At 38.7% G+C, this 21,596-nt stretch overlaps 2 protein-coding genes across 2 annotated transcripts; both read right to left on the bottom strand.

Moving 5' to 3' along the window:
- Nucleotides 1-488: 488 nt before the first annotated feature.
- DR1 (down-regulator of transcription 1) lies at nt 489-11,676 on the bottom strand. Its single transcript, XM_053950423.1, has 3 exons — nt 11,366-11,676; nt 5,820-5,983; nt 489-2,643 (listed from the first exon to the last, which is right to left on the bottom strand). The coding sequence occupies exons 1-3, from the start codon at nt 11,583-11,585 to the stop codon at nt 2,497-2,499; spliced, it is 531 nt and encodes a 176-aa protein (XP_053806398.1). The 5' UTR covers nt 11,586-11,676; the 3' UTR covers nt 489-2,496.
- Nucleotides 11,677-13,612: 1,936 nt separating this feature from the next.
- Nucleotides 13,613-21,116, bottom strand: LOC128792207 (retinol dehydrogenase 8-like). Its single transcript, XM_053950422.1, has 6 exons — nt 20,944-21,116; nt 19,683-19,848; nt 18,257-18,432; nt 17,110-17,203; nt 15,178-15,361; nt 13,613-14,252 (listed from the first exon to the last, which is right to left on the bottom strand). Exons 1-6 carry the CDS (start codon nt 21,098-21,100, stop codon nt 14,019-14,021), a joined length of 1,011 nt encoding a protein of 336 aa, XP_053806397.1. The 5' UTR covers nt 21,101-21,116; the 3' UTR covers nt 13,613-14,018.
- Between the last annotated feature and the right edge of the window lie 480 nt (nt 21,117-21,596).

The following is a 21,596-nucleotide window of genomic DNA, read 5'->3' as shown; positions in this document are numbered from 1 at the left end:
GCACAAAAGCAAAGTAATACAAAATTTGTTGAAAGATCAGTGAAGATTCTCCCTGGAAGTGCCAGAGTTTATTTTCATACTTGGGGAAGAATGGCTGAATAAGTAATTGCTAATCATGACTATCTACATTAAATTAAATTCTTACTACCTCAGCCTCTGCCTGTAGCCTTTCACTTTATGAAAGCATTTCAGCAGCTGGTACACAATCAACAGGGCTTTTGTGCAGCTTCTCAGGTGCAGAATGTCAGGTTATAAAAATACATACATACTAAATGCAATTCCCCAAAGAGAGCAGGTCAAGCCCAGAAATATTGTTTGCAAGCAATAACAACTCCAGAGCACAGCAATCCAGTCCAACAACACTCTGGTTGTAAAGACTTCAGGTCACAAAAAGTGTCCAGTAAGCAAAAATAAAAACAGGATTTAAGTAGTCTTTTTGTTTTGTTTTTTTTTGTTTTATAAAGGAAATGAAGAAGACAGACTGTTCATTAAATATAAAAGCAATTTTATAAAAACACATCAGAATTTTATTGCTTGAAGAATACAGCATATGAAAAAGCACAAGAATGTCCAAAAAGAAAGGTCACAAAAATTCAAACATTACACCATACATACCAGATGCAGTAAAATGTTAACCTGATTCCTGCATCAGAAAAGAAAGGTGTGAAAATATACCTATTATTATTTAGAAGGAAAAGACTCATTTGAAATAGAAAGTGTGAAGGTGTTACAGTACAAATTAGAAAAGCCAACACTGCACATTAACATTGTATCACTAGACTAGATTTTCTACCTTTGGTACTTAAACCTTTACAGAAAACCACTTCCTCAGTCAAACCTTGCCTAACATATTTTATCTGGTATCCAGGAAAGTTGGTGGTTTTTTTTGTTTATTTTTTAAACTTAAACATTCAAACAAATACTCTTCTGAGTTTTCACTGCATTACTGCTTTTAAAGACATGTTCATATTTATTCAATATGCAACTTAACACATCTCAAATTTAAATCAAAAGTCACTATGTGACTGAGATCTGAATACATGCCAATTGCATCTTGTTCAGATCTTTATGTAAAAACGGGCCCACCATTTGCATCCTCATGTAAACAGACTGCTGCAGCCCTCCTCAAGAATTCCAACGAGAGCAACTCGCTGAGGATGTCAGTTGATAAAACCACCCACATTGTTAGAGCTGTGGGGTCACCTACAGCAGCATGCAAGTGGCTTTTCTAGTCTGCTCAGATCAGTGTACCATAAGATATGCCAGTATTACTTCAAGTAACACATTAAAACCCAGCAATGGACACTACTGTGCTTTATTTCAACACAAAGGACAGCTGCTCATCCATTAAATCAACAGAACTATCAAAAGGACAAGTACATCATTTCTGTTTCATGTATTGCTGCTGATCACTCTTGGGGAACAATTTATCAGAAACCTGGACTTACCTACAAACCAATTTGAGTGAAGAAAATGTAGTCTTTCAACAAGGTACCTTAGTAATCCAGTGGCAATCTAGTCTGGAGAATGTTAGCATTATGCTGATAACGACTAATCAAGGTTAAATAAATTCTCTCTGTTTTGACAAACATGCCGTTAGGGTCAGCTTTTGCCTTCTTGGTCTTAAATACTTAATCACTCCCTATCACATCAGCAGAACAATTTTGTTTCTTTAAGTTCCAGCTTTATATTTCAACAATATGAATAAATCTGGACTACAAAATACCATCAACAACAGTTAACATTAAACTGGAGTGAAGTAATAGAAGAGTTAGTTCTTCAAACCAGGCAGTCTTTGAAGTGAAATACTCAGTTAGAACTGTCAAAAGGATGTCATAATAAAACCATGGGTTTAATTTTTTTTCCACCCCTATACAAAAAAAAAAGAAAAAGATTGATTTTGTACAACTCCTATTAAACATACCTTTTCCTAGCTTGGTGAAAATGTATCATTTTCAAATTTTAACAAGTGTGGTATTCGAGCATATATAATATTTATTGCCATATATATCCTCATTTTAAAAAGAACTAAGAATTCAGACTCTTCTATGCTGAACTCTACTTTTTTTCACGTTAACAGATTATGTCTACTGTACCACTCCCCCAAAAAACAATTAAAAATTCTAAGTAAGATTTTATAGTTTAGTTAAAAGGGAAGAAATGCAAATGTGGATTTAGAGCTTTTTGTATAAATCTCACTATATTTTATAAACACGTTGTTTATTGTAACACTGTTTGTTGATCAAATAAATGATGCACTGCTATCTAAAATTTCCATATACACCATTAAAAATCCAAAGTTGATATGATACTGAACCTTAAATCTTCAAGAGTTCAAAAAAGACAGTTTATACATGTACAGCACACAACAGCAGACACCCCTAGAATACCAACTGCCAGTCCACGATGCATACAAACTTACAGGTAAGCATTCATTTCACTGTTTTCATTGTGCAGGAAAAGTATTTCTTAGTAAGACAACTCAGCTGGTGATTTTCAGATATCATCTTCATCATCTTCATCCTGAGAAGATCCTGCCTGATTGGATGCACTGGCTGAGGCAGCAGCGAGCTGTGCCTGTTGAGCTGCTTGTTGCATCTGTAGCCATTCCTGCTGTGCCAGTTCTGCTTGCTGTTGTCTAGCCTAGAGACACGAATTTAATTGTTAAGGCCATACATAGCTCGTGAAGAATCTATAGAACAGATTCTTCTTAAACACATTTTTATCTGTACCTGCAGATTCTTTTTTTTATATATTTTTCATTTTTTTAATTAATTATATATGCAAAACCACATTGAAAAGTACCTTAATAACTTGTACCAGGAAGTTTAGCTATAGTCTCTCTCCCTCTGAAGACACCACTGTTTTGAAGCCTTACACTTACAAAAACAACAGACAAAGTAGTGTACTTAAGGTCTGCTGTAATGACTGTGCTGAACCACTAACTAATGAAGAATTTAACTGAGGCTAAGAAAAGAAAACTTTAGGCATCAGTTTCAAGGGATCTTAACATTTAATCACAGTTCAGAGATGAGGACAGCATTGCTTTGTTGATTACAAATAACAAAACTTCCAATTATGAAATCATCCAACTGAACCACAGAGGCACGCATTATCACAAAAACAAAGCAAGCCATTATCTTACTTTGCTAAGCAATCTTTGCAAAACAGAGCAAGGCATGGTCTTCTCAAATTCAGGTATGACAACTGAGGATGGCTTTGCTACAGAAAGGTACGGACTTCTACTGAAAAGCACAAAAGATTCTACAACAACATTTCAAATAGTTCAGCTGATGAATGTTTGTTTTTCTGTCCAGAGTTTTCACTTGTTTTTTGGTAACTCCTCTTGATTTCAGCAATGTACTAATTGATTGTGTTAAAGTTACAACTTCAATTTCTATTTTGAGTGAACATTAAGAAAAAGTTCTCAAAATGAAAAATTTCCAGTCTACTTTACTCTTCTACTTTTACAAGTCATCACTAAGACTATTGTAATTTCCTTTCTAATCCTACTGCACTCACTGAATTTTCCTATTTTTTTCCAAAGCATCAAATTTTTTTTCAGTTTTGCAAACTATAAGATGCCAAAAGATAATGTCTGGAAAACAATCAAACCCTGTTTGTCAACTTAGCAATGTGAAAAAAAGGGGAGTATTCCCTTATTATTACAAAGTGTCACATTTTCCTCTGTTCTAGCATTAAAAAAAATAAACAGAAGTAGAAATCTCTTCTCAACGAAAACTTTTCAGTATTTCAGACTTCAAGTGGTGGCACAGTTACAAGGGCTGGAACACATTTAAGACGCTGTAGAGTTTTGAAGGAAAGGCAGCAGCATCTGTCCACATAGGAAGGCACAAATATTTATCAGCCAGGAGGTAACAACAGGGCTCCCTGCTGAGCCTGTGCAGTGGTGTTCACTGTACACTCACAGAGCTGATACAAGTGCATGCTCCAGGAAACAGAGGCCCAGCACTTCACACTGGAGGCATCACTTTGTCACTGCCCACCCTCACAGCCACATCTGTAATGCCAACACTTCACCATTTCAAACATGGGAAGAGAGAAAAAACCCACATGCTGAAGAATTCCATTGAGCTGGATTGACCAAGAAGCTCAATAATTAATCTCTGATAGAATTAACTCATTTATTGCACAACTCCAGTGAGGAAGCCCCAAAAAAACCCCAAATCTATGAAGACCCTTGTCTTGCACAAAAACTTAGACATGAATATTGGAATAAGACATTCCCTGACTTCAAATATTTACAATCATCCAAGCCAGATGTCAAGTATTCACAACAGTAACAGGCAGGTATTTTCAAAATAGAGCAAGAAGTCAGCATTAGTGTCATGCTTTAGAATATTAAAAAGATTAACATAAATAAATAAGCATGCACATGTGTAACTATTTTTAAGACTAAATACGGTACCTCCAACAGCACATTACAGCTACTATTTTTGAAAAATGAGACTGTCATCCTTGAATCTAAGCAAACATTTTCCATATTACCAAACACTATTTTTAAAAAGCATTCATACAATCTTGTCAAATTGGCATGCGCTGTCTTAAATTAGAAGTTAAGGCACAGTAACAGAATTTTAAAAGAATATTCTTCAAGTTGTTATTCCTTAGACAAAGTGTGGCTTGCCTAAGGAGGTTTCAGCAATTTTTTAAAATTTTTTTTTTCAGCAATACTCTGGAGCTAGTACTCCCTTAATACACCTTAGTTTTGCTGCTTTTATATTTTGTGTATCACGCTGAGTTACGTGCACAGAGTAGTAAGTAAAAAACCGCATACTTGTAACTCTTATCCAAAATCCAGAAACAGACATATTGGTCCTTCTAATTTAGTACAGCCAAACAAGAGTTAGGCACATGTAACTTCATCATAACTAGTTCACTACAATAGCTACATGGTATGCTGAAATTTTAAATGCCTTGAAATTCATCATGCAATAAAGATTAAAGTAGTCGGCATGTCATGAGATGAAAAGCAACATCTCAGCAAGATAAAAGTATTGAAAAGGGGAGAGAAGGTCACAGTAAGCAGACATGGAATAATGAATAAGCATTTTCATCAGAGGAAATCAGAGTAAGCAAAGTCAGAAAATAAGACTCCGGCCTTGGTTAAGAGAAAAGAGAAATACCATAACTTTCCAAGCTCTTAGTTTAGAGAATGGTCTTGTCAAACTAAGAGAGCAGTTGAGAGAAAGATGGTGGAGAAAAAGAAATAAATAAAATCAGATTTTAGTCAAACTGGGAGATGATAAACTATCTGGGAAAGCTGGAAGGGGGTAAGGCTGGGATGAAGTAGAATGTTTATTTGTGTGTGTGTGTTAGTACACTATTTGCAGGTAAATGCTTTTTCCATGCCTCAATGGCCTCTTTAAAAATTTATGCATGAATTCACTCAGTTATAGTCTTGCCAAGAATAAAGTTTCTTTCCAAGTATAAGAAATAACATTTGTGCACTGATAGTCAGAAACAGAAAAGCTATTTTCACTTTTTAATGCTTCAAAACGGGTCATTTCCTAGAAACCAGCTGTTATTCTTTTACTTTGTCAACTAAAACTTAATGCATTCTCCATGATAGACTGAAAATACTCAAGTAGCAGCAAAACTCCATGCTTTTTAAAACTAGAATATGAAATATGTTCACATACCAAGTCCTGTAAGTCAAATCACAGAAGTATCATCTTAGATGCCACATCAATTCTCAAGGAAGGGGATATTTCTTGAGGTGTGCACATGTTTGCGTGGCCCTAGACCTGCAGCATTAATTATTCCAACCTCATCAGGACAAGTACTGCTTCACTTACTTGTGCAAATAATTCCTGTTGCTGCCTTAGTAGCTCTTCTTCCGGAATGCCGAGGTTCTCCAAGCGTGAACTGGCCTTTCTTCTCTTTAGTGCTACTGTTTTGCATTCTTGTAAGACTTCCTTTACTTCACTGATATAGGAGCCAAACCCCAAACTTTCTAGCGCTAGAAAGAAACAAAAACAGAGAAGAGACATTGGTTACCTTTTACAAAGTTTCTGATAAGAGATATTGATTTGTTTAGTTAAAAAAAAAAAAAAAAAAAAAAAAAAAAAAAAAAAAAGTAAAACATTTGGTAACTTTCCTATCATCTGTTGACAAAAACCTCTATTCTTAAAAAGATCTGACAGCTATTTTCCTTCTCTCTTCTGCTATGTCCTGTAGGAATACATGGTTTTAGGCTAAAAAAATTAAGGTTCATCAAGTACAACCAAAGAAGCTTAGACTTGCAGAGAATTCAAGGCTTTCAGATACACTTTGCTGGAGACAGGCATTATTCTCCAAAAAACTTCTTTTTCCCATATTTTCTATATCAGAATCAACAAAATTTATACAGCTAAGAAGTCCTTCCTAACTGAATTTCTATCTGAATTTTCTCTCAGAGATTCTACCTTTGCAGGTTTTGCAAGTCTTCAGTAGAAGGTAAATTAGCAACCTACAACAGAGTAGAAGTGATGCACGTAAAGTAATCACAGATCCTTCAAAAAGGCAGAAATAAATAATATTATGTTGAGTTGCTGAATTTTACCTTTTGTCTTTAAGTATCTAAATTCCTACATATAAAATGCATAGTTCACACATATAAAGCTATATAAAGTTATATATAAGCTCTTTATTGTTTTATTTCTCAATAGAAACCCTTCTATTTATGTCCACATTAAAATGTATTCAGAAGCTAAAATCTTGCACTTTTATCTGCCCAAAGAAATCGGTAAAGCAGCTATATCCTGCAACAACAGTTTTTTTAAAGAATGCAAAGCTAGCAGAAAGGATTATAGAAACCCAGGTAGCACATGTGACAAAAGGCAGTTTCCTCATGCACCATTTACTATGACAGGCCTCCACACACACCCAAAGTGAACCTATTACAGAATAAAGTGGAAACATTACATAAACACCAATTATACTAGAAACAAGTATCAGTTTAATAAAAAACATGGTTAATTTCCAGCATTTACACAATTCAGAGTTCACAATACAAGAGTTGTTTTAACCTTTATCTTAATTTCAAACTTTTGTGACAAGCTATTTAAGAAATAGCACTAAACTGCACAACAGCAATCAACAACTTGTTATAAACAAGATCTTACAGTAACTCGGACAATATTCTAACACTAGTTTTGTAAGCAACATTTTCCTAGCCATAACTACAGCAGCACATCATGGTACCATAATCTAAACAATAACTCAAAGGCATTCTCTAAGTTTTCAGCTTCCAACTTGTACTAAGGGACAACTCACACACTGTCTTCCTCAACAGTGCTGTGGGTACTGCCCTCTAGTCTTAGAGCACTACCTTCCCTGTAACAGAAAACACCTGGCAAAGAAATTCACATAATACTTATTTCTTTTAAAAAAATGAAGTTAAAAGACCAACTGATTTAGAGACAATCAAATTACTTCAGAGACAGTATGCCAGTTCAGACTCAGCCCACACACAGACATTGCAAACACCTCTTCCAGTTAGCCCACAGTTTCTAGGAGAATTACCAAAAACTTCAGAAACTTGTTTCATCCAGCCTCAGCAGAGAGGAGGCAAACCCACGTCTCATAGTCCAGAACTGGTTATCTTAATACTCTGCAGATATTTAAGAACTCATTCAATTTTAAAATGTAAATAGTATATACAATAAACTTCTTTAAGTCATATTTTTAACCAAACTGAAGAAATCTACAAGTCTAACATCACTAAGACAAACCATCACGACAAAATCAGAGGTGTTTTTAAAAGACCAGGGCTGGCAATTGGCATCAGATTGCCGAGTCTGAAGTTAACCACAAGATGTGTTTTTACATGGTCTTTAAAAGAAAATAAATTAATGGAAAGAACTTACAATTGTGAATTGAATATAGCACAGACACACACAACAATAAAATTCAAACCCCCCACGTGATACAACCAAGACAGATTTTTACAATTTTACAATTAAAATTATTCAATATAACAAAGCTATGAAGAACCATAAATTATTTATGCATCATTAATCTACTGCATCAGAATTCTGCTGCCCATGATTACAAAGTTTACCATCTTCTTGAAGCACATCAAGGCTTACAGAACACATATGAATGGAAGGAATGTGAATCCCTTTATACAAGCATGGTGCTAAAATGTGGGACAGTGATTACTACTCTGTCAGAGCTGCTATTTCATCAAAACTCAAAGCCTTTCTATTTTTTGAGTGTTAAACATGCCATCCTACCCAGATGACTGAAAATTTAGTATCTTCCTGAGGCTAGAATTATCCCACTAAATGTAAACAGCTGAATTATACAGCATTTGGGATAACACAACTCATATTTACAAACACCAGATCACAATTATCCTTTCCCCAGTTTCCTCCTACTCTTAATGACTGTATGAAGGTGGAGGTCTCTGAGTAATCAGTGACACATAGTTAGTACTACTTTTATTTTATAAAATCAAGTCATTACTATGTGAGACTTTTAAATTTTTATGCTCCTTTCAAAGAAAAAAAAGAACTTCCAAAATAAAATCCCAAACATGAAAAGCTGTGGGACTCTTTTAAAATTAAGTGCTAATACACACACTGTCAGTATCCCAACAGTCCATGAAAAGAAGAGACAAGATTTGACATCAATCCACAGCCTACCTTACTGCACAACAATTCCATGCAGACCAAGTAATCAAAGTAACCAACTTCATAAAATAGGTGATTTTACAAGTCACCATTTTCAGAATCCAATGAAAATTTAATTTCTCATAAAAAGCCTGCTTTGTCACAAGTCATATAACACTGAAATGATTCTATTTTCTGTTCCAGGATGGAAGAACATTCATTTGCTTACCAGAGCTGCAGATTCACAGCTGGGTTCCTGATGGTGGAATTCAACAATAAACGTGGAGATCTCCACTTACAACTATTACATAGTCTTGATGCTTTTGGGTACTCTCCAAGAAAGCTGTCTTGCATTGTGCTACCAGTAGTGAGTGCTGGCATCATCTGAGGACATCTATCAGATCAGATCTCTAACGGGATGCAAGAATCCTCTGCCTTCCCTTCCCTATGCTGTTGACAGCACTGTGCCAGTGCTACCACCCAATAACATACAGCAAGGACCTCATCTATCTGAACTGTAACCCAAGGGCAGAGAGAGCTCTTGCTTAGCACATGGCCACACAATCACTTTAACAGTACAGCAAAGGAAGGGGTCTCTCAAGCACCACTGTGCCAAACACCTAAGCACAGTGACCAAGTGCACCTCAGCTCCAACACAGTCCAATGGAGGAGTGTCACCAACTGCAGAGTGCCTCTTCCCCTTCTTCTGGACCAGCAAAACACCCTTCCTGCTTCTTGTTCCCAATCTAGTAACTTGTTTACAGCCCCAATCAGCCAGCTAACTCACCTGAGAGGAAACCCTGCTCTGCCCTAAATTCTCAAAAGCCACAGGGTCAGTTGTATCTGCAATTGCCAGATCCAGCTCTCAGAGACTACAAAAAGACTCCTCTTGGCAGCACCTTGTGCTTAGGCTGGACCGGGTGTGATGTGATGGCCATTAGCCTCATTTGACTTCTAGGCATTCAGAAGGAAAAAGATACATGGGTGACCACAACAAACAGATTTCAACTGCCTCATTTGTTAGCATCATTGTCATGAAGCTGCTGCATTAAGAAGCATTCAAAATAGCAAGTATCTAGAATGTATGAAGATGGATGAAAATGCTGAAATACTCTACCTATACACACAATCGCTGTTTCCAAAATTGGCAACCAAAACCCTCAAACCTCACAGAAGGATCATCTGCCAGCTGACCAGCATCTGTAAGGAGCTAACAGTAATTACAGCTTCCTAAAACACAAGCACAGCAGAATATCCATTCCAGCTCTAGAACATTACAAAAATGGATACACTGCAATATTTTACTACAAAGTATAGATTTATTTTGAAAATAACTTTTTCTAGCTCTAAGATGTGATAACACAAGGACATAGAACCCAGCAAAATACTTGGCATGGGACCATCTGCTGATGTTAGGCACACCCATTTTAGTTTCAATTTGTTTTCCAAAATACCCACACTAAGCCTAGGACAGCAATAGGTGAAATCTTTTTTACGGACCACCACTACTGGGTACAAAATACTTTCATGCATAAACCCTTTACTGCCCTCAGTCTTAAAGAGCACGTCTATTCCAGCGTTAAGAACTAACCTCAAACGTTTTTTGTGGTGACTTGAAAAACCTATCCATGTATTAAAGAGCATCACACCTAAAGTATGCTTCCGTGTGCAAGCACAGGTTTTACTTTACATCCTAGGCTTCTGTGATGGAGCTACTTTGTTGAACTTGCAAGCTTACATGCATTTCATTTAACATTAAAGCTCGTACATGCTACTTATTTTCTTTTGCAGTTCGTGACCCAGTCAAGTACTTGAACTTCTTCTGATGAGCAAGCTAATAAATTTCAAGCAAACCAATTTTTTTTTTTGCTTCAAATAGCAAATATTGCTTAAAAATCATATAATGACAATTTTTTTTAAACTATCTCGATACCATCACAGCCCTGAAAATAGCTGTACTACAAATGCTGCTGTTAATACCTCTACTAAGCAGCCGAGTAAAGTACTCTTTCACTACTGCTGCTATAAATTTGTTTGCAGCAATCACGGCATCAACCTCGGCTTAAGAAGCAAAGCAAATGACTTCTGACAAAAAACGATGCCTAATACAGACTTCAGAATGAGGCAAGAAAACTCCTTATTTCGAAAGAATTTAACGAAAAACAAACGAGACAGAGAGAACTCGCCTTTTATTCAAGCAAGCAGAAGTGCAAGTCAACAGCACAGAAAATACGAGGGCATAGGTCACGTTTAAATGCTTTCTGCAACAGATACGAAGATCCAACATTAAACAATGAGACTGTAAGGACAGCCCTAAAGAAATATACTCTTTAGAGATTCCAGACAAGTATACCACGGAATAAAGCCTGGGCCCCACATAATCAATCTCCAACTAAAAAGACATTTACTACATTCAGATTCTTAAAACACGCTGCATATCCATTCGAAAACGCAGACCTCGTTTCACAGGTACAAGGAAGAGATTTGGTGACTTCACTCACAGCATCACAGGCTTCTCTGAAGCACAAAACTGGAGCTGGTCCTGAGCACACGCAGCAGCCGCTCCAACCACACAAAGACAACCTCTCTTGCAGTGCGACTGGCAAGCCAGACAACACACGCTTCTCCTCCACACCCTTACGAGACCCTGCCTTTGTGTTCTACGTAGCTACAAGCAAGCAGAGAGCGGACAGGATCGGCTCACAGGTACCCGACCCGGCAGCGGCACAGCGCCCGCGGAAGCTCACCTTGTATGACGTGTTCCGGGGAGATAGTTTTCTTCTCCGATTTGTTGCAGATCTCGTTGGCCTCGGAGGAGATGAGGTGGATGAACTCAGTGCAGCAGTTGACCACCAGCTCCCGGGCGTCGTTCGCCACGCGGACGTTGGGCAGCGTCTCTTTGATCATCTTGTTGATGGCAGCCCTGGGGATGGTGAGGTCGTCGTCGTTGCCGGACGACGAGGCCATCCTGGCTGCGCTCGGCTCACCGGCTGCGCTCAGCGCCCGCGCGAGGCTCCAGGGCGCGGGGACCCGGCGGGGGCGGGCGGGGCCGCGGAGGGCGACGTCGCCGAGGGGCGGGGGACGGCGGGGGCCGGGCCGGGGGTCGCTGCCGGGCCGGGGGGTCGCGGGGCCGGGAAGCGCTGCTCGGGCTCAGGGCTCCTTCGGCCGCGGCGCCTGCCACTGCCGCCTCCGCCACATCCTTCGGCCGCCGGCGCCGCTGCCTTAAGACCAGTCTGAGGGGAGGCGAGCGGCGGAACGCCCCGCGCGCGGCTCCGCTGGGCTCTGCTGGCCCCGGCCGTGCGGCGGCCGCGAGGCGGAAACGCTCCGGCTCCGGCTCAACCTGCGAGGGACGGCGCTTCCGCCGGAAGCCGGAACAGCTTCCGCCGCCGGCAGCGCCGGAAAGGCCGCGGTGCCACGTGCGGCTGGCGGCGGCGGCGAGGGGTCCTTTAGCCGCCCCCCTGCGCCAGGAGCTGCGCTCGGGCCCCACCCGGCTCCCCCCGCCTTTCCCCTCGGTGCCGGCAGTAGCAGGGGACCTGACAGCCCCGCCAGGCTTGTCCCCGAGGCAGGACAGGCTTGGTGCTTCATCCGCAGTTAATTCACGACTTGCAGGCAGGCTGGTTGTACTCGGCAGCCATCTATTACACTATATTTTCTGCTTTCATTCACTCCATAACCAGTAGTGTGAGGGTTATATGAGACAGAATTAGCCAGACCACGTTTGTGAAAGGTTCATTAAACCCACGGTCCTGATCTTGCCTTGTTGTGTGCTGCAAAGGAAAAAACTGCCCGGGAACGCAGCCCAGCCCGAGCTGCAGGCCAGAGACAACCACAGCTGAGCGACACTGAGGGGCTGCTGGCAGACGCAGCCCTTCTGTGGATGTCTCTGTCCAGTACCCTGTGCTGACCCTCGGCAGGTGGCGAGGAAATCTCGGGCTGCAGAGGGGCGATTTGCCAGGCTCCCTTCAGCCCAGCAGCACTCTGCTCTCATTTAATTCCTGCTTTCTCCTTTCAGCCTCGCTGCTGTTCCACCTCTCTGCCATCCACACGTTGATGCTGAGCTCCAGGCACCCGGTGTTTTGCAGGGGGTGTGAGTTAGGAACCTGTGCAGATCGTCTGCTGCGGATGCTCCTGTCCCCTCAGCGCCCTGCCTGCTGCCCCAGGGAGGTCCCTGCATGCCCCTGCAGCCTAGGCCCCACCAGAAGGGTGACAGCTGCAGAGCGAGCCCCGCAGGAGCCGCAGTGTTTGGTGGCAGCAGGCGCTCTCCCTCGGGCAGAGGCAGGGCAAGGCAGGGCAGGGCGGGGCCGCTGCAAGTCGCAGCACGGAATTAGACTTTGGCCAACGACAGCTCCTGCATGGCGAGAGAGCTCCAGCTGGGCTCTGTGGGTGAGGCAAGGCCAGCTGCTGGAATGTGCTGGGAAGCTGCAGGCCGGAGGCCCGAGCGCCACTCGGCCTTTGCCTCCGCGCGGGCAGCAGCGGCGGGGCCGGAGGCCGGGGAGCAGGAATGGCAGGCCCAGCTCAGGGAACAGCACAGCACTGCAGCCAGGCTCCCCGCTTGGCCTCAAACCACCTGGAGGACTAGGCTGAGAAAAAGCAAGGGAAAAGACCTGCTCTACATGACAGAATTTTGGTTTAACACATACTTATTAAGATAGCTTGGAACAAGAGAGTTCTGTATCAGACACCGAAGGTACTGAAGGCATTTAGTGGATTGAGATTACTGATTACTGACAATACTTAGTTTTCAAAAAGTAGTACCCAGATAGTAAGAAGATATTTTATTTAAGACGCTTTAAAAACCCATTTTATTGGTCAGTAAGTGCAATATGCTAGTAACCACTGCATATAAAGGAAGCATTCAGAATATTATAATAAATATATATTAATAATAAATATTCTACTAGTCACATTTTAAGATTGATGAGACTTTCTTTTATGTTGCTGATAAATAGATCTGACTTCTGGAAATGAGAATGCCAGTGTGATTGAGCAATTACTATACTGATTCTATCCTAATAAGTAAAAACATATTTTTATGATATTAAGAATCTAAATCGTTTGCATATTGTACACTTCTCAGTGTGTATTATATTCAAGTAAGTGAAGGAGGTCAGGTTAATATTGAATATACAAATACCAGGCAGTGTTCATGGTCCTAAGAAAACATCTCTGGAAAAAGCAAACACTAAACAGAATAAAACTATAGTTAGAGGATTTTAATTGCAAGGTTCTGCAAACAGTAACATTCAAGAGATACACATTGAAATGAATATCTTAGCTAAGCTCAAACAAATATCTTGCATACCTTTTCTTAATTACAGAGCAAAGGCATTTGAATAACAACATACTGTGTCATCAGTAGCTACAAGAAGTAATTCCAATTTGCACTATATAATCTCATACTTATTGTGAAGGTTTTCCCAGGTCAAAGCTCTTTCTGCTTCTCCACCGTAGCAATTTGATGAAATTGAGACTTGCACTGAAGATTTTATCATGCTGAAAAACCATTTTGTAGAATATGTCAATGGGTAGATCTCCATTTGGATCTGCATACTTCAGAGTTGTCATTGGAGTATACAAGGTATTGGTCTGATGGCGAAAAGGTGGATTTTCTGCAAGAATTATCTTCACTGTATGCTGTAGAGAAGGAGAAACAGAATTTTAAAAGAACCTTTACCAAGGTTTTTACCAAGATAGTAAAGTAAAAACCCAATTTTCAGTGGAAAAGTAGAAGAATAAAGTGCTAAAATTATGTAAAACCCTGTATATAGTTTTATTAGAACATCATTAGAAATTCTTCTTGAAATATTCAAAGGCCATAAGAAGTATTTCTTATTTATCCTTCTATTTCTGTTTCTCTATACCATGGTGATAGCACCTGACAATTTAGTATCCGGAGTAGTCTTCCAAATGATAGTGGGCTTATATGCCCACAGTAGGTAGATCCTCTCTTTTGCAGTTCACTGGTAAAGGGTCAGGACTGTGCCTTTTGCAGCAAGATCTGGGAATTGTCAGTTGACACTGAAGCTATTCCTTCCCAGCAAACACCTGAAATCATCAGCCCCTCCCACAGCTTGCCTAAACTTGTCTTCCTGCAGGAAGCTCCAAGCACCAGAAACATCCATGTTTCTTTTATTGTGCCTTGGTGGCCTGGGGTGGCTGTGTGAACTTCCCTTAGTGGAGGGATTATGAGTGAGAGGGAAAGGACAGAGCTTTACCAGTGTTGGGAACCCTGGGTGGATGTATGGTAACAATGCAGAATATTCAGACTTCACCAGAGGATGTAAAGGGCATCTAATATCTCAGTGGTATTTAAATTACAATTCATAGTTATCTTCAATACTTCAAAATGAACATTCTTTTAGTATTTTGTAGACTTTTGTTTAAAGACTCTGAAAATTCTTTTGAATTTTTAAAAAAAAACTTTTTAATTGTGTACATTACATTTAATTAATCTGAATGCTTCTGCCAGAAAAACCCACCAACCAACCACTGCATTCATAAATTACAAAGAAAAAAAAAAAACCAACAAAAAAAGAAGATGAATTTTTTTATGAGTTACCTCTGCAACATCTTCAGCGCTTTGTCCCAGGCTCTGGAAAATTTGTTTGTAATTTTTAAGGTAAATGTTAGTAAACATCTCAGCTGTTTCTTCATCTGCAGCTGAAAGATCCATTTTCATTCCATCTTCAAACACTTTTCTTTCAAATTCTGTAACCACTGGGCCTGGTTCAATCAAACTTAACCTGTTCCAAAAAAAAAAAAAAAAGTTAACTGGTTGTTGACTGTCCTCCAAGGAAAATACACCCCTCAGTCCTTCTCCAAAAGGAACATTGAAATGTTGCACTAGCAAACAGTATGTAACAGTACTTTCTGTAAAGGCAATCCTTACTGCATTACTGCTGTCCTGCTCCTCCTACCCATCCACATACAGTGGTAGAAATCTGCACAGTTCAATTTTCAGAGAAGTGCTGTAACCTAATTCATGACATAAGTGAGTACAGTACCTGCTGTCTCACAGCTGTGGAATCTAAGGGTGATTTATTCACAAGGACTTACCAGATAGTAAGAAAAATAATTAATGGATGGTAACAAAATTCATTATTTTCTGGACCAAATCCTGCGTAGGTTTCTTTGTTTCTCATGATAATACTAGAAGTAGCTGAAAGAGATGGGGGAATTGCCCAAACATGGATTTTCTTTGTCAAGCTGTTAGTGTTACATAATTTAAGATCCCACCACTATATAATAAAAAAATACAATACAGAGATTTTTACTGTGGGTGGACAGATTCTGGCTGCTGCCAAATCTGAAAGTTTTTTTTTTTTTTTTTTTTTTTTTTTTTCCCCAGTTTATTAGAGCAAATCACTGAAATATAGTTACTGGTCAGATTTTTTCTGGTTCTTTTCTCAGGCAGAAATAACACCCAGCCACTGTGTTTATCAAAACACTTTGGGATTGTGCTCTTACTGGACTTGAGTTCTTCAGGGGATGTTCTAAAGGCTCTTCTTCAGAACTAAATCAAGCTATTGACCTTCACAGCAGAATTCCAGCTACTGCTGGAATTAAAGCCTTTTCTCTTGCATCACTCTTCCCATTAGACCTTGAATTTGTCTTATACTTCCTTTTATAACCTCCTTTTTGCTGTGTCTTATACTCTTGAAATCTCATTATGAATTGTGGTATATCCTGTGTATTATTACATTTATTTTAAGTCCCTCCAAACTTTGCAGAGCAATACGTATAATCGCGCTTCTGTCTCTTAAATTCCACAACAGGAGCTGCCTTTTTCCACAAGGCCTAAATGCTTAGACACACAGAGATGCAATGGACATTTACCAGTTACTGGAGTTTGCACAAAGAAGAGTAGCAGAATTACATGAGTGTGAATATACATGTGCCAAATCAAACCCGAAGTCCCACAGATGATGAACAGGACCAGTCTCCTAAATACTGTGTAAAATGTTAGAAATAGTACACCACACTTCTCACTTTCCTCCCACCTCCCTTCATTACAGGTATCTCACCCTGTAACATTCTGATGGATTTGCACTAGCTCAGTCTTTCTGATAAGCCCTTGAACTTTTTTATCTGTGAATTGCCTGAGGCCATTATCCTTTCCAAGGGGAAAGATCACAGGTCAAAGTTACAATTTTATTCCTGTGATATTGTAGGTAAGAATCTGTTTTCAGAAGCATTGCATGAACTGTATTTTATCCAAAGCTAAATAGCCTTTAAGTGTTGAAGAGAACATGTTTATTCGAATGTCTAGATCTTTTTATTTGCTTACATAATGTGAAGGGTGTGGGCATTTCTATGCCTTTTGTGATGCACAGTTTTCAAGGGCTTCTCAGTCTGTTTAGCAGCAAACTTTAAAGATTTTTTTTTACCTCTGAATATATTTTAAACTATCTAAAATACAATTGACACAAGTGGATCAATACCATTTACACCAGTGCATCAATGCCATTTACACCAGCGGATCAATACTTACTGCAGTTTGAACTTGAGTGCTTGTATAGCTAAACTTTCGCAGAATCCTTCCACAGCAAACTTAGATGCAGCATAAACATCATTAAATAAGATGCCTGATGGTATAAACAAAACATCCTGAGAATGTGATTTTATCCAACATACTAATAGTTTGATTTTAAAAACTCACGTGTTTTCCCAGAATTTCTACAGTCATGCTGGGAAAACGTTAGAAAAATCCTTGTGTACACTGAATCTAAATACTAATTTTTGCATATGTTCTCAAAATTGCTTAGTCTAGCAAAGATGCTTGACTAATGCTTTTCCTCCCCCTAGCTGATGCTGTAGTCTCCTTGGATGATATTATTTTGTAGTCGAAGATATGAAAGTGTCTGTAAATATAATACCATCTGCATTATTTATCAGCAAGACTTTAATAGGCTCTAGATGAACACAGAGGTTGAGTGTAATGCAGGAGATACAATTATGCAAGAGATCCAGCTTGCATCTGAGTGATTTAGAAAAAGCACTACATTAATCCATTGAGGTGGAGGGTGTTGTATTAAAACACCAATTCTTGGAGTTTGATGGCAGACCCTTACTCACCAGAATAATCCAGATAAGATCAATGTCACAGTTGTAATGAATTTAGAAAAAAAATAGACAGGATGGGACACAAGAGTAGGAATATCATTATCTGTCACTAAAATTTGACTCTTGAGTGCTGTGAGATGAGAAACTTTACAAAAAGGTGGGACAGTTGTCCAGGATTGGATTTTATTCTATTACTACTGTGCAGAGCGTAGTAAGCATGTTTCTCTGTTCCCATAATTTTTTCCAAGAGGAAAGAGAAAAGTAATGCTAAGCCCTATTTTGCAGATAATAAAAATACCAACAATAAATTTTATAAAAATTATACAGTTTTTGTTAAAACTCTAAAAAAATTTACCCAAAGGTTTTGTTATTTAAATGCTGTGAGAGTAGCTGTGTAGTAACAAATTACCTGGATGCATAAAACCCACCAGGTGCTTGTTATAGTTGGAACTTCAGCATTACAGAGCACAAGAGTCAGATATACCAGCTCCTACTTTTTTTTTTCTAAAAGGAGGACAGCTTTGGATTTTGAACACTGAACTCTTAGTTCAAGTAAACAGGAAAACCAACTTTACCTTGTATTCCCATAACACTGCTTATTATAACTATATGCCCACTCTTTCTCCTCTTCATGTCAGGCAAGATCTCCTTCAGGAGTCGAACCAGGCCGAAGAAGTTGGTGTCCATCACAGTTTTCATTTCCTCAATGGTCTGACATTCAATAGGTCCAATGAGCCCCATTCCAGCATTGCTCACTGCACAAAATGGGAGACAACAGCAAGCAAAAACATCCATAAACATAAACTTGTAATCATTACTGGAAAGCATTTGAAAGGAATGTGAGGATTAAGGGTTAAATGATCCTAAATAATCCTTAAAGAAAGGATTAAAATATGTTAGTCACTAGAGCTTTCCAAATACATTTGACATTTCCATATGTCTTTATTTTTAATTCTGCTTTTAATCAAATTCAAATTATCTGTTATTTTTCATTTTTACTAATTTATTTCTGATTAGTCCTTTTTTAAAAAATATAAAGGGATTACAGGAAAATGAGTCAAGAATTACTTGTATTTTTTTATAATTCAGTATTAAGAATCAGAAGCTACAGTCAATACCCAGAGAAATTAATAGAAATCTTCAAAAAAGTGATAGACCAAGCCATATTTTGGTCTGTTTTTTGGTTTATTAACATTCATGTACCTTCAAGAGGAAGTGACCCCCCAACAAAATAAACAAAACACACATTTCCATTGATTTTTATTTGCCTCCTGGATATTTATAAGTGGGGAATGATGATAGGACTGGCATTCTGCTCTAGAAGTAGTACATCAAATTAGAGTAGAATAAATTGTGCAGAAATAGTTGTTAAGCACTGCTTTAATAATTAATCAGAAAAAAGGCAAGTCCATAATTTTCTAGTAGGTAAGATTTAATAGCTGATGGTGTAAGCATTTCCACTAAGATACTAATATTTATTTTTAGCAAAACAATATGAAAACACTTGTTGCTGAATGATTTGTAAAGTACAATTTCAATTCTCAATACAAAATGGAAATACCATCCCTATTTTTTTTTTGCATTTGTTCTTTTACTTGCTAATTCCCAACACTATTGCTTTCTTAGTACAGAGAGGTGTTACCTTCATTGTAAAAAGGGCGATGCTTTATCAATAGGGTGGAAAGTCTTGCTCATGAAGTTGCCAGCTTAGGCAAAATTTCTCACATTTACTAAAAAATGTATGGTTTTATCAAAGGCACCTCCCTGTGATCAAGTTTCACCTTTGTAAACAGGGAAAACAAGCCTCCCTACTTCATGGAAGCAGAGTGAGATTTAATCCACTTATGTCTGCATAAAGTCTTAAGAATCTTGAACCAAATATACTATATCACTATTTTTACTTTGATAATTTAAAAAATACACTAACAAAACTTCTCCAGGGTATTTGAGACAATGTTTTATAGAAATCTGGTATCTGTTGATAGCACACGCATCCTGTACTTGCCCAGGACATCAATCCTTCTGTCAGGGATACTATTGACACAAGTTTTAATAGACTGTTCATCACACACATCCAGTTGTTTAATCTCGAGGGTTTTGCCCAGCCTGTGACCTGCAGCTTCCTCCAGTGGCTCTTTCTTGGCCAGGTTCCGCATTGTGGCGAACACTGCAACACACCAGAAATAAAATCTTTACTGTGGCACTCAAACAAAGAGGTATTAAAGAACAATGCTTTTACATCCAAATCTTAATATAGAAACGAGATAAAAACTAAAAGTTAAAGGAGTCTATTTTTAACATATATTGTCACTGATTTCCCAGTCTGGTTCTGAAATCCTCGAGAAATTCAAAAGAAGAATTAAACGGCTATGTATAATGAAGAACATGGAGTGTATAAAGGATAATACTGTCACTAAAAGATTTAAAAAATGGGTATCAAATTATGCCACTAAATTGTTTTTAGGTACCCAAAACCTAATTCTGGATTCCAGATTTCCTTTTTTTTTTCAGTCACCACAATATTTAGCAGGACAACCATAATTTTATTAAAAAGTGAAGACATAATTCCTTAGGTTGAAAAAATGTCTGGTTTTGTAAGCTACTTCTCAAAATTGAAATTAGCTATTATTGTAGCCCAATTGCTCAGAAAGGTCTAGATCTGCATCCAGTCAGTAGTAAAATACTGCAAGTATGAGAGACTGAATTGCCACAGATTGCTGCATTCACCTTGCCATCCATTTTCAATCATAGCAAATTCCCTGCTTTGCAGCAATAAGACAAATCCCAGCCCTTTTGCCTACACAGGCTTGGAATAATGAAATGTGCCTTAAGGAAAAAATTGCAAATTTAGAAACAGTTTACCTAAATTCATTGCTTTGGTCTTCAAATGGGCATGGGCCTGTATATGTACAGATTTTAGTAGCCAGAAGCAAAGCTAACCACAGCTGTGAATGTATACCCAGAGCAGCATAATACTACAGATATTTTCAGCTATTCGTTTTTTACTACTGTCCTTTTTCATTGCATGTGTATATACACTGTTCAGTTCCAACAGTTGTTCCATTTCAATAAAGGTCCAGAAATATCAACTGCTTACAGAAATCAGAATATTTTCACTGTATTTTCTTGACAGTAGAAGAGGAAAATGAACCAAAAATGAGTCACCAAACTGAATACAACCACCTGTTAAATCACAGAGAAAAAACCAGCACCATCTCAAATAGTATGTTTTTGTAAAGATAAAGAACAGATAGATTGTTACCTTTAAATCTTTTCTGTTCATCTTTCGCCATTTTTACAGCTAATGCCAGTCCAATTCCTGAGGAGCAACCTGTAATGAGGACATTTCTTCTTGCCATTCTCTTCACCAAGTGGTTCAGTTCTTCAGAGGAGCAACAACATAAATGTAACCACAGCATAATGTGACTGGCCTTTAATACTATCTCCACCTTCCCTGAATCAACAAATCTGAAAATGCACACTTGGGCGTTGCATGATTAAGGGATAATCTTCAACTAAACAAAATAGAAGCAGATGCTCCTACATGTGCTTATAATCTGCATTATCAAAACTGATTAATACAGAATTTGATTAATCTATAAACTGAGGCACTTGCAAACTACATGGATTGTTTTTAATAGAATAACCAGCTTACACAGTGCTGGCAAGAAAAGCCTTTCCACAATTACAACTGGTCTGTAGTGCTAAGTCTCCATTCACATCTATGGAAAGTAAACTGCACTCAGAGTGGGATCCCTCTGCTAAAGCTCTTCAGAATTCCTACACCTCTACAGCACGCTCCTGGTTCTTTTACAACAGACTGAGGAACAGATTTCTTCCCTGATGCCTTACTATTATAAAAGTCTTAATAGGCATTACAGAAAAAAAAACCCAAATTGCAAAATGGGATGTGGA

Source organism: Vidua chalybeata, chromosome 9, assembly GCF_026979565.1.
Source record: "Vidua chalybeata isolate OUT-0048 chromosome 9, bVidCha1 merged haplotype, whole genome shotgun sequence".
NCBI classification, from domain to species: domain Eukaryota; kingdom Metazoa; phylum Chordata; class Aves; order Passeriformes; family Viduidae; genus Vidua; species Vidua chalybeata.
This window is presented reverse-complemented; position numbering and strand designations above follow the sequence as displayed.